At 39.1% G+C, this 14,157-nt stretch overlaps 1 protein-coding gene across 2 annotated transcripts in view; it reads left to right on the forward strand.

The window, feature by feature from the left end:
- The window catches only part of DTHD1 (death domain containing 1), a 63,676-nt gene extending 49,778 nt beyond the window's left edge, over nt 1-13,898 (forward strand). For both annotated transcript variants that reach the window (XM_003832151.5, XM_034958432.3), the window contains 2 exons: nt 5,567-5,624; nt 9,970-13,898. In XM_003832151.5, coding sequence (XP_003832199.5) covers nt 5,567-5,624; nt 9,970-10,280 — 369 coding nt within the window. In that variant the 3' untranslated portion in view covers nt 10,281-13,898. The remainder of the gene's footprint in view (nt 1-5,566; nt 5,625-9,969) is intronic.
- Nucleotides 13,899-14,157: the final 259 nt, after the last annotated feature.

Below are 14,157 nucleotides of genomic sequence, written 5' to 3' on the forward strand. Positions count from 1 at the left end.
GCAGGAGAGACCAAGAGCTCCATATAAAGCAGGTGCAGCGGGATCACTGCTGGTGGGACCCAGCAGAGCAGCAGTAGGGCAGCAGCTGTGCGAACCTGTGGAAACCACAGATGTCAGCTGGACCTATACGGCACCATGAGAGGAAAACTGAAGGACAGGTAGAAACCATCATGGCATGCTACGTGGTGATAGATGCATGGGGAGAAGCTGCCGTGTCCACAGAAGGAGTGTGGAGGGCTGCATGGTCCAGCTGAGCGCTGGGGGACACCTAGTGGAACAGTGTGGATACCAAGAGAGTAAAGCCCATGGAACTGCCAGAAATACTTGAGAAAACTTTGCCAGAAACTGAAATTTCTGCATGAGATGAGGGGCCCCAGAGCTAGGTCATCTGCGTGATTCCTGTGAGGTAATTTATGAAATTACTTAATAGAAATCAATATTTTTATTACTACATCCCTATAGCTTTAGGTAAGGTGAAGCAATCTGAAGTTTACTTTTGTCCTGATGTGACATTAGAAATCTTCATCACTTTTTTGGATAAAGATATTTCTTTCATTCTTCCATGTACTCATTGGGATATATTTATAGGGGTGCTAGTTGATAATTCATGTAGGGTTTGATACTTGATTGGCTTTTTCTATGTGTACTCAGCCTCAGCATCAGAATCACCCAGTTGCTTATTCCAAATGTGGCCTTATCTGAGACCAGTTGAATCCAAGTGTGAGCTTCCCTTTTTTGCCCCTTTCTCAAGGTTCATTGTCAGGAACACTCAGGTTTGAGAACCACTGCCTACTTTTATTTTTTCGGTTTTTTTTTTTTCTTTCAGAGTCTCACTCTGTCACCCAGGCTGGAGTGCAGTGGCACGATCTCAGCTCACTGCAACCTTGGCCTCCCGGGATCAAGCGATTCTCCTGCCTTCAGACTCCTGAGTAGCTGGGACTACAGGTGTGCACCACCACACCTGGCTAATCTTTGCATTTTTAGTAGAGACAGGGTTTCACCATCTTGGCCAGGCTGATGTCAAACTCCTGACCTCAGGTGATCCACCCGCCTCGGCCTCCCAAAGTGCTGGGATTATAGGCATGAGCCACCATGCTCAGCCCACTGCTTAATTTTCTCAGCCAATAGAAAACTACATGCCTCGTGAGAGAGTGGTAGACAGGGCGTAAGGCATGTGTTTTTCAAAAAGCAGCGGAGATCTGAAATGTGTTCTGCAGGAAATGGTGGAAGTAATCTTCATGGATACATAAAAACCTTGCTGTGCAGATTGTGTGAACAGCTAAAACTGCTGACCTTAAATGTATGATGATAACAATCCTTGTGATTGTCCATGGAGGGCCATTCTGGCTACTAAGTATTTATTAAAGGTATGATGTGCTTAACATGTGGCAAATGTAAGTACTGATATAAAAGAAGATGCAGAAGAGGGCACAATAAATCACTGAATGTCTAATTGGGGAGGGAAAACAACATATATGAATGGCATTAACAACAACATAATATTAAGTTGTTAGATAAATTGTGTGATAGTATAGTGCATAAATTCCCAAATAAGAAACTAATTTATAAAAGAGGTAGAATTTGACCAGCTCCTTGAAAATATGGCAGGATTTGAAGGGGCGTATCATTTAAATCGAGAGACGATATCATCATGTGAATACAAATTTTTGTTAAGTTTTTTGAGGGGGGGCTGCTCTCATTCTGTCATGAAGGCTGGAGTGCAGTGGCATGATTTCAGCTAAATGCAACCTCTGCCTCCCAGGCTCAGGTGATCCTCCTCCCTCGGCCTCCCAAGTAGCTGAGACCACAGGAGTAAGCCACTACACCTGGCTATTTTTTTGTATTTTTTTTGTAGAGATGAGGTCTTGCTGTGTTGCCCAGGCTGATCTCAAACTCCTAAGCTAAAGCTATCCTCCTGCCTCAGCCTCCTAAGGTGCTGGGATTATAAGCATGAGCTATTGCACCCAACCAATAAAATATTTTTTACCACATTTTGTGTACAACACCTTACCTACTATGATGTCTAACATGTACAGGAATGAGATATACTTTCCTGGCCCTCAAAAACGTTAAGTCTATTGAGTAAAGGGAAGACTGATAATGGCTGGATCTTGGAGCACTGAAAAGCCCCAAGGAGGGTTAAAAACTTTTGGAGGTTTCTTGGGAAATAACACTGGGTAATTGAGTAGATGTAACCAAGTCCAGTTTGTTGAGTTGCACACAAAAATCAAACTTTCACACATATGAGTTCAAGTAAAAAATGGTTTAGTTCGCTTTAAGAATTCAATACAGGGCTATAATTAGGGAGCATGGAAAGAGTAGTCAGTAATCAAAGGAATCCTAATGACAGTGGCTATAAAACTCAAGACACTCGTACCTCTTTCTGGTGTAGGTGCCTGTGTTTGGTTTCAATTTTTTAAATGACTTCTAAATAGATAAGGCTTGCATTGTGCTTAACAGCATAAATATGACACATCTGTACATATCTGAATTGCTTATATTTTTATACTGATGCCCTCAAGAGGCTTATAATTCAGGGAAAACTGCCACATAAGCCCCACTATGCCCATTTAAATGTGGATTGTGCAGCAAAGAAACAGTTTATAGAGGGCTGGAGAGTCACGTTTAAATTTGTCCAGCATTTCTCCAGAGCAGTGACATGTTGCAAGTGGCATTTAAGATATCATAGGTGGCAAATTAAAATATGCAACATTAACATAAAACAGAGTACTTGAGAGGAATAAGAAATATTACTTTCACAAATAGAACCTAAGAAAATGTAATCGAATGGCACCTTTTGTTGTTGTTGTTGTTTTGAAGGGAAAGCAGTTTTGCTAACCAAATGCTAGCACTTGGGGGAATGGCCAAGCTAATGCCTTCAAATGACCATTTCAACATTTTGGGCAGAGTGAAGGAGTTTAAGAAGGAAAAGGTGTGGAAAGCACACAGGAGTCATGCAGGAGAGTGCAGGTCTGAGTGTCTTGTTGTAATGGCTGTCTTGAGTAATCACCCATCTGGAGGTCCAGTATGTGTAATCCTGACTTCAGCCTGGTAGTGGTGGGCTGTTTGTAACTCCCCCTAATAGGGAGGATTTCACAGCTTGGTCTCTCTGCCTGGTTTGTTTCAAGATTGGCCCCTGGAATTTCTAAGCAAGTATGTAATTAGATAAGCAAGCATGGTTCACAGAAGTGCCTGGTGGCAAAGGGAGAAACAAACAGTTTCAAAGTATATTTCAAGGCTAAAAGCAAGAAAAGAAAAATAAAAGTTTTACAATGCATTTTGAGGGTGGGATACTCAGTTACAGAGTTAGACTTGGAAAACTGTGGAATAGAACCTCCAAATAAAAACTAAATAAGAACCAGAGAAGGGCCTTTGAAAGCATCTTTTGATTGCAAGGAGGCAAGAGAGGAAAGTGGGGGGAAATGAGAGCTGTTTCTGCTAAGGAAGGCATCCAGTGAGCCACACAGGGATGCTAGGAACCTGTGGGAGGGGAGACTGCACGAGGCCAAATGTTGGCTGACTGTTCTGCTTGTAGCTGACCCTGAGCACCAGGGAGGTTCAAAAGGTAGTGTGCAAAGCGAAAAGAGGGCACAGACCAAAATCATGCAAAAAAGGCTTGGGGGCATGGAGAGAAGGAAAATGAAAGTGAAGGGAAAAGAAGGCAACGTAGAAAATCCTTTATGAAGGGGCCACATGGGAGACCAACACAGTGCCTGGAAGTCTAAAAAGAGCCTGAGCTACCCCAATTCACTGCTTCTATGGTTGTGCATCAGGTGAAGTACTTGAATTGCAATTTCATGTGCATGAAAAAAAATTTAAACACTGGAACCATTTCTGTGTGCATCAAAATGCGATGAGACATCTGTGAACAAAGAGTTATGGAGGGGAAATACTACTGATATAAAGAAAAGTCTCAATATGTATCTCTTGTCCAAGGCCATGTGCCCTTTGATGGGAATGATACAATCTGCTGCATTATTTAAATTAGTATTTCTTTCTCAATATTTTCAGGGGTTCAAACACATAGTTGATGCCTTGGAAATTATATGCATTTATTTTGCAGTGCTACAGTATAATAGCATACTTCAACTCATGCTATGTTTCTTAATTTTTTCCCATTAAAACTTCTTAATGGAAGTTTTATATGCTTCCATGTTTATGTAATATTTGTGACAAGGATGCCTATAAAATATGATATTCAGATTCAACTAACTTGTATTAGAGTGCTCAGTGGGAAGCAGTATGCTACTCATTAACATGTAACACTTACATCATCCTTGTATCACTGCTGTGAAATAAGCTTTAAAAAACGTTTTGACATACAGTAATTATAGATTCACAAGAAGTTGCAAAATATAGTACAGAGAAGTTCAATGTATTCTTTAACCAGATTTCCTTAGTGGTTGCTTTTTAGATAACTATGGCAAGATATCAAAACCAGGAAGTTGACATTGATACAATGTGTATGTATAGTTCTCTGGCATTTTATCGGGTGTAGATTTATGCAACTACCACATTCAAGATATAGAGCTATTCTATTACCACAAAGATCCCTTTTGTGCTCCCTCACCCCTTTCCCCTTCATCAGTAACCCTTGGCAATCACTAATCTGTTCTACATCTTTATAATCTTGTAATTTCAAGAATGTGATATAATCAGAATACGTAACCTTTTGGGACTAGAATATTTCTGTTAGCATCATGCCCTGAGGCCCTTGCAAATTGTCCCATGTATCAATGTTTTGTTTTGTTTTATTACTTTAGTTCCTGTAGTGTGGATATTCTACAGTTTGTTCAACTATTCTTCCACTAAAGAACATTTTAGTTGTTTCCAGTTTTTGGCTAATTCAAATAAAGATGCTATGAACATTTGTGTGCAAGGCTTTGTGATGTAGGCATCCATAAAGACATTTCAGGGCTGAGGCTGAGCATTTAAATAAATTCTCCAAAGTGCAATGCTACTCAACCACTGGCTAGGGATCTGAACCCAGATAATTTTATTTTATCTCTTATGCTGTCTCCATTATCTCATATTACCTGAGAAAAAACTGTTCTGCAGACTGTGTAGAAAGCTAGTGAAATAAATATATTTACTTCTTGATAAAAGGTTGATTTTCGAATAATATCTGCACTCTGATTTGATTGTTTTTAACCTGTTAGGTGCCAGGTTCTGTGCTGTGTTGAGGCAAAGTGCCTGCCCCACAAGGGATTTTACAAAATACAAAATACCATCTTTACAGCATGCTGGTAGCTTGCTCTACGCTAGTTGGTTTAACAGTTTTAAATTTTAGTTGGAAAAATGTTCATTTAGAGTTAATCTGAGTGCTATAATAATATTTAAATGTGTATTCTTAAATTTAAATGTGCTGAAATATTTGGGTTAGTATACTTGGCTTTATCTTAGGAAAACAATTGCTGAGCATGCATGCACAAATACAGTATTTAATTTTGCAAGGTATGCAATTCAGTACTTCTTCGAAATAGAGATGATGTTCAGATGAATTTTCATTGTAGCTTATTCACAAATTAATTACTTCTGTTTATTTTGTGTTCCTTTCCCCCAATAGCATAAGAAATTAATCAACCATCCACAGAGTACCAAAAGAGTTCCTAAGGATCCTGTAGGTGAGGAATATTTGCTTTGTCATCATTATAGTGCTTCCCCACCCCCTTATATGTTATATATATGTGAATCATTTCATAAAAAGGAATGGAGAAAGTGACTTTCCAATCAAACAATCATTAACTTTATTGGCCTAATAAATACTTATTTCCTGGGAGGTCATATACCAATAAACCAAACTAGCATTCTTAAATCTGCATGTAATTAAAGCTGAGTTGAAATCAACAAGAAATATAAATGTTACTGAGTTTTATTTTATTTGTATGGCTAGCAATTGCTTAGTTTACTAATAGATGACTATACTTTGAGCCGAAATGTTGACTCTTAAGTTGTAAATCTTAAAGTACGTTCAATTCAAATCAACGTTTGAAGTCAATCTATTTGAATTTGAGGTATATATTGATATGAAACCATAAGAAACATTTAATATTTGGTTATCATTATGCATAATTCAAGTACATAATAATGCTACAGATTTCAGGGTAGAATTGGAAACTTTTATTCTATTTTAGCTCTTGAAACATTTTATTTTGTGATATCAGTAGCTACTAATGTGATAACTTATTGGTCTTCAAAAGACATCAACGAGGATATTCTTACTAGTGCATCAGGTCCATTATGAATGATATGAGGTTGCCCTTACAGATTGGTACAGAAAATGTTCAGGTCTTATAAGCTCCATTAGGAATAGGATAGAATAAACACCATATTATAAACCCTTTCAGGGATAAATAAACTGTTTAAAAAGAGAGCAGATGATATAGAAAACAACAACAGCAATAGATAAAAGCTTTGCAAGTTTAATAATGCTGTTAACCTTTGAAGAATTTGATGTCCAGATAAAAGCATAATCACTGCCATCATTAACAGTCACTGGAGAATACAAAGGTAGAAGGATCCTTCTTATGGGTACTAGGAAGTTCTAGTTTATTACACAGGTTGGGAGACATTTGTCCTCACATGAATCCTCCCACATGACCAATGCCATCAGAACTGCTGTAGGAAGGGTGACAGTAGATGAGGTTAGACATTTTGAGTGGGAGAAAACTATGAAAAGTTTTAAATGCCAAATAAAGACGTTTAGACAATAGGAAGACCCTACAAGAAATTTGTTAACAGGGGACTGGCAAAATCAAATTAGACTTTCAGGTGAACCAAAACTGACAGCAGGGATACAAGTTAGAACCCTGGTTCCTGCAATAGGCAAGGAAGAAGCTAGGTAGGACATGGTTAAGATTGAGTCAGCAAGGCAGGAAAGTAAAGCAAATATTTGAGATGCTCGGAGTTAGGAACATTAGGACTTGGGTGCAGGGGATAAGAAATAGGCTTTGAAAAATGTGAAGAACATCACATGTCTCAGCTTGCTCAGCTGAGTGGCTGCATTAACTAAGAAAGTGAATAGAGTAAAGGAAGATCAAGTAGTGAGAAGGAAAGACCATCATTGATTATTCTGATTTTAGAAATATGACATTTGTATTTGCTGTAGAATACACTGATAGAGATAATTAGGAGATGAATATTGTGAGTGCTACACCAGGATTTAGGAAAATAATGCCAAAAGATAAAGATTGGGTAGATCTAGGATATTTCCCATAGTTAGTGGTGATGGTAACGTCAGTAAGAGTTGATGCATTCATTGAGGGGCGAGGACAGAAATAGAAGAGGCCTGAGATGGGATGCAGTAATACAGCAGTATTAGGAGGAAGAGAGTTAGCAGGGGGAAAAGAATATTGGAAGGAAGACAGCTGGCAAAGGGCAAGAGAGGAAAGAGGAGAAGCAGGGGAGGCCAGGGGCTCCAAGGAGAGGAGTAAAATGCTCCAAGGAAGTAAGAGAAGACACAGGCCAGGAATCAGTGCAGTGAGTAGTAAGTAGGAGGCCTCTCATAAGATTGGAAAGAAAGGCTTCAACAGAGGTTTGAAGAAGGGCATAGAATGCCTAACACAGAGGTCTAAGTAGTGAGTTGATAGTGAGGAACTTGAGGCCTCAAGTTTACATTAGATTTTGAAAGAGTATGTGATAAAGAGAAGGAAAGAAATACCACAATAGCTTGACACAGTAGCAGTAGCAAGGGATGAGGAGGCCTGAGAGTGTTTATAGGAAGCAAGGAAGGAGCCTTGGTGAGGAGGAGATTAAGGGGCAGGTGTGAAGGGAAAATACTTGATGAAAAGCAGTATGAGGGATGCAATCCAGCAAACACAGAGGAATGAGATTTTGTAAGAAAGTAATTTTGAAATGAAAACAAAGTTAGGAGAACTCAAGTCAAATGGCTTTGGGTAAAGTAGGAGAAGCAGACATGGGCTGAGTGAAACAGAATGAGAGTGAGATTGGGGCTAAAGATAGGAGAAAAGATTTATGTCATTGTTACAAACAAATTTTTATTGAGTTTAGAAAAAATATTTTTAATGGATTTTCAAGCGACTAAGGACTCAAATGGTATAAAATAGTTTACAGTTTGTTGATCACATTCAACATATTTTCCTAACCTCAGGCAGCCCAGGTAACTGAATGCAATCTGAATAACACAAGATTCAGATTGACAAACTGAGAAAAATGAAAGCTAAAAAAGACAACATATTCTAAGGTGGACACAAGACCATCATTGATGTGCATAGTTGATCACTAGCAGCAGTGCAGGTACAGAGATATATGAGACCCTGCAGAGGTGACCGAATGACTGGGGGACACCAAGGGATCACTATAGTAGTGATGGCAGCAAAGAGCATATTGAGCAGAAGCAAAGGAATAGAGGCCATGGAATATGTTTAGGAGGCAGAGGTCAGCAGTAATATTAAGGGGCTAAAGCCAAGGAGGTAGAATAATTCTGGCTGAGCATGAAACATGAAGATTGGCCTTGAAAGTCAGTTTCTAGTTTGGAGTCACAAGATGTGTCATTGGAGTTGACAAAATTAAGAAACTGGGGTCAGAGGTGTGAATGATGATCCGCAGGGCTGCTGATGAAGTTGCCTACAGAGTGTTGCTGATGACGTGGATGGGACAAGAAAAGCCTGCCCAGATAACATGGACTTCAAAATGAATGCACTGCATGGAGGTAGCAGAACTCTGGGTTGAAAGTGATGATGGAGAACAAGGAAGTGCTGGCCCCTTTTCCTTGTTTTCGCAGAAAGGTGGCTTTGTATTGTAAAATCAGGGTGCAATTTACAGGAGTGTGTAGGAGGAAGGAATCGTTCATTAATGGAAGGCAGATGGAATGCTTGCTTAACACCAGACCAGGGAAACTGGTGCAGGGGTGAGCATGAAAGTGGGAGAAAGTGGCTATAATGCAGGGAAGGGCTGGAATGTGAAAGGAGAGAGATAGTAGGGGACAGAGGTTTTATTCAGAGTTATGGATCTAAGTTACACATCAGTAACAACCATAACAACAGGTGAACAGGAGTCAACAGAGGACGGCCTAGTGGAAAGTGTTAGTGTAAAGGATCTTCCACAGAATTGTTTTTGGGTGGTAGATCGTGTCGTGTGTGTGTTTGCATGTGTGTGTGAGTGTGTGTATAGTTAGGGATGTGTGTGAGGATTGGCTAGCTGCTGGTATAATTTATGCATCAGATTAGTACTAATAAGGAGAAATAGGTTTTGAACCTAAAATGACCCTTCAAAAACAATGCTACTCGGCCAGGCGTGGTGGCTCACGCCTGTAATCCCAGCACTTTGGGAGGCCGAGGTGGGCAGATCACGAGGTCAGAAGATTGAAACCATCTTGGCCAACAGATGAAACCCGTCTCTACTAAAAATACAAAAAAAAAAAAAAAAAAAAAAACCCCGTCGTGTGGTGGCTTGTGCCTGTAATCCCAGCTACTCAGAAGTCTGAGGCTAGACTAGAATCGCTTGAACCCAGGAGGCGAAGGTTGCAGTGAGCCCAGCTCGCACCACTGCACTCCAGCCTGGAGACAGAGTGAGACTCCGTCTCAACAAACAAACAAACAAACAAACAAACAAACAGTGCTACTCAAAGCATGGTTGGGGACCTCAGCACCAGCATCTTCTGGGAGCTTGTTAAAAATGCCAAGTTTGCTCCCACCCTGGTTTTGCTCAATTAGATTATGTAGAGCAGAGCGTAAAAACCATTTTAACATGCCCTCTTGGTCTCAGATACATTAAAATTTCATAAGCATTTAAAACTCTCTGCAATAGCTAGTACCCTCAGGAGATGATCCCAGAATGCCAGGGATTTAGAGGCTTTTGATTGTTGCTCCAGGTAGTCTCATATCTCTGCACTGCTCCAAGGCCAAACAAAAGAGCAGGGAGACTTCCTATAAACAGGTGTGGAGGGTTAGACCCATGCATCCCCCAGGAGAGGGTCCTAACCGTGAGTGTTCCTCCTGTGCCTGACAGAAGCCCTTTGGGATAACTTGCTCCATTGGCTGGCTGAGGAGCTCTCAGAAGAAAATGCTGAGTCTCTTTCCTCAACTCTCCCTCTGCGCCATAGCACCATTCAGCTCATCAAACTCAAGAACCCTGATGATCTCACAGAACAGATCCACGAGTTTCTTTGCTTCTGGAAAAAATCGCTTCCAACTTTCACCGACAAACTTCGCCTCCTGGCTCGACATCTCCGCAAGATTGGCAGGAGTGATCTTGCAGAAGAGCTCAAATTCAAGTGGGAAAATAAAGTGTTCACTGAACCACAGCAGGTTTTGATGTAGCCCCTGAGTAAAAGCCTGATCTCTCTTCCTTTACCCCTAGGAAAAGGCACACGGTGGGTTTTTGTTTCTGTCAACATTTTCCTGGCAGTTTCCGAATGATATTATTTGAAGTCAGTCTATTTAATGATGTGCTACTTAATGATGTGCTATTTAATGATGTGCTATTTAATGATGTGAGACAAAGGGAGAAGCACGGATCAGATAATAGAAAGCATTCCTGGGTGTGAGCACTCCTCTCTGGTTGACTGATTATGTTTTGCAACCATGACTGTCTTGAGTTTGGCCTCACTTAATAGCATTTGCAATTGAGTTTGACTTGTTCACATTTTAAAAGCTAAGTGTGAAGAAAAGATCTGATATATGTAATTACTTATTAATTGGTATCTACATAAAATTAAACTAGTTTTCTGTGACTTCAAGTGTGAGCCCAAAAATATCTGAGACAGTTCTCAATCGATTTAGAAAGATTATTTTGCCAAGGTTAAGGACAGGCCCATAACAGCCTCAGAAGATCCTGATGACATATGCCCAAGGTGTTCGGGGTAGAGCTTGCTTTTATGCATTTTAGGGAGTTATAATATATCAATCAATACATGTAAGGTGTACATTGGCTCAATCTGGAAAGGTAGGACAACTCAAAGCAGGGGCTTCCAGATCACAGGTAGATTTAAAGATTCTTGATTGGCATTGATTGAACAGTTATTATCTAAAGACCTGGAATCAATAGGAAGGAAATGCCTGGGCTATGATAAGAAGTTATGGAGACCAAAGTTTTATAATGCAGATGAAGCCTCCAGGTAGCAGACTTTAGAGGGAATAGACTGTAAATATTTCTTATCAGTCCTAAGGTCTGTTGAAGTTTATGCTGGTCAGCTTTTCCTGAATTCCAAAAGAGAGGAGGGTATTATGGAGTCATGTCCAACCTCCCCTTCCCAGCATGGCCTAAACTAGTTTTTCAGGATAACTTTGAAATGCCCTTGGCTGAGAGAAGGGGCTTGTTCAGATAGTTGGGAGACTTAGAATTTTATTTTTGGTCGACTCAGGCAACCAATTCAAGTTACATAGATACCATAGAGCCTACAGTAAACAATACAAAATAAATTGGACTGAAAGACTTGATATCGGTGGTAGTAACTCACTTTAAAAAAACCTTTCTAAGCTCGAAATAAATTAAAAATAGAATAACACTTCAGCCATTTACTGGCACAGACTTTTCCTTTATAAAAATATAACTTGGAAGAGGGAAAATTCCATATTTTGTTATTAGCGAAATGAGGCAGTGCAGAGAAAATAAGTTATCAGTGAAAGAATTCAAGGCCTATTTCTTCTACTTAGGAAGAAAACCTGCTTTAAAATTAGTTAACAGAAGCCTTATTACATAAGCCCTAGATATACATCATTAAAAATAAACAAAACATCTGTAAATAGAACATTAAAGTGAAAGAAAAAATTAAAACTTATCTAAACCCCTCTTTCTATTGATAATCGCTATTAATGTCTAGTATAAGCTTTGAGTTTTTGGAAAGCCTAAAGCCCTTTAGCTCTCTGAAGCAGTTTGATATAAATGGGACATTGAACTAGTTTCACTGACTCATTAATGCAAAAACCATTAGGTCATTGGCTTGAAAACATCGGTAGCAATTAGTTTCAGTTATTGAATACCTAGGAATTAATTGAGTTATATTACAAAATTAAATGTTTTAATCTCTTTCAAATTTAAACGCAAGACTTCCTTCTACAAATTAACCAGGGATTTAGATATCTATTCAGGTATATATCAAAAAAAGGCGATTCCCATTTTCAAACATAGTCCCATAAAGGAATATTTTATTAGTCAAGATTTTTTACATGCTGCCAAAAAGGTACAATATGTATTTTCATGTATTCTTGGGGCAAAGAAAACAGACTAAAATGTTCATTGTTTTCCTGATTACAATCGAAAAAAAAGCAAAGAAAATGAAAGTTGCTTCTTATCCTGTCATTAGAGATTACTATTATTAACATTTTTGGCATAATTTCTTCTAGTTTTTCTTTTTTTCTGGAAGAAAATATTTCTATTTCTATCGGTATAGATGTATCTAAGGACACTCACATATGTGTTCACCTGCATGCACACATGCTAATATGTATGTCCCATCACACACATCCCTGCCACACACCTCTCACAAATGCACCCTCAAACACACAGGCCTACCCTTTATCAGCACTGTTTCGGGTCCACCTGTGCACCTCACATATGCTGTCACAAACACACCCCTCCTGCACACCCAGCTCCCAACTCTCTCACAGAAACTCACCTATTCACATACATAAATACATGTGCACACACACACACCCCTCACACACATATAGTTTCAGATCCACTTGTACACTCTCACAAATGTCCTCGTTCACATATACACCACCTCCACATTTCATATACGCATACACTCATTAATATGCCTCCCCCACAGACACATGCACACACACACACAACATCTCACTTTACTGTTACCACTTCACCTGCACACCTACAATCTCATTAAAACACTCCCTGTCACACCCCTCCCGTCTTTCTTTCTCTCACACATACACTCACATACATTCACTCACAGCCACATATACACACCTCTTCACAACACAGATACATTTTCCCCCAGAATTAAAACAAATACTGCACATATTGTTGTTACAGTAAAGCAATAAAAAGGTACATAGAGAAAACAATTGATCATCCCTGCAGCATCTCCTCTCTTAAGATAATCCAGGAAATCAATCCCATGTGTAATCTGTGCCACTTGGATTGAGACCTGCCCCTGAACACCCTCAGTATTGATAGACACACCCATACCTTTGCATACCCATTTCTCTGTCTGGTGAGCCAACCTGTATGGACCACATCAGAGATGCCTTGTTCGCTTTTGCTAATGGAAAGCCCCAGCAGAAGACAGACAGGAGGAAGGAGAGTGAATTATACCATTCCCCTTTTCCTCCCTGTGCTCATCTTGGCCTGGCTGTGTCCCTGGCCTGCAACCACTGCTCCTCTCAAGAAGGCCACCTCTAGCCAACTCTCTCCTGTGCTTTGGTAACTGGTCTTCTTCTTGTCTCTTCAAGTCTAGGGGTGGTAATAGCTCTCTTGTTGTTTGGAGTAACTGTGTTATTCCTTGCAGTTCCCCTATATCCTGCTCTCCCCTTTTTAAAATAAAGCCTCCTTTTATTATTCTAATTTGAGTATATCACTATATTTCTCATTGAGACCCTGATTGATACCTCTCTGCACACCTTTCTTATGCTCCTAGCAACTTATACATGTATTTTATTTCCCAGAATGGGAGTCATATATTATATATACAGTTTTTAAAATTACTGTCTTATTAAATTATGAGTTTTTAATGTTTTTGAATGTTTTAATGACTGTATAATATCCTATTTCATAACCATAGCACAATTAATTTTAGTATAATCAATTTCTGAAATTGGTTAAAATGAAATTTTGCAGTATATATTCTTTTATGTTTGACTTTTTATTCAACTTTATGTTGCTGAAATTCATCCATGTTGCTGTGTGTGGCAATGGTTCATTCTCATTAATGTATAATATTCTATTATATGCATATATTAAAATTTTCATATCAATTAGACTGTAGTCCCAATATATACCTAAGAGCAAAGTGATAGTTTACCATAGTTCATTTAACCGTGTTCTATATTCAGGACCATTTAGCAATTAAACTTTGAACATCATTATTCATGTGTTTATTTCATATCATGGAGGCGCAAGAATGCTCTACCATTTAGAATCTATACATTTTTAATAACACCAATTTCACTATTGAAAAAACCATTACAGTCACCATTTTGCTAATTATTAAGCATCAAATTTTGTAAATAAAATCTT

Source organism: Pan paniscus, chromosome 3, assembly GCF_029289425.2.
Source record: "Pan paniscus chromosome 3, NHGRI_mPanPan1-v2.0_pri, whole genome shotgun sequence".
NCBI classification, from domain to species: domain Eukaryota; kingdom Metazoa; phylum Chordata; class Mammalia; order Primates; family Hominidae; genus Pan; species Pan paniscus.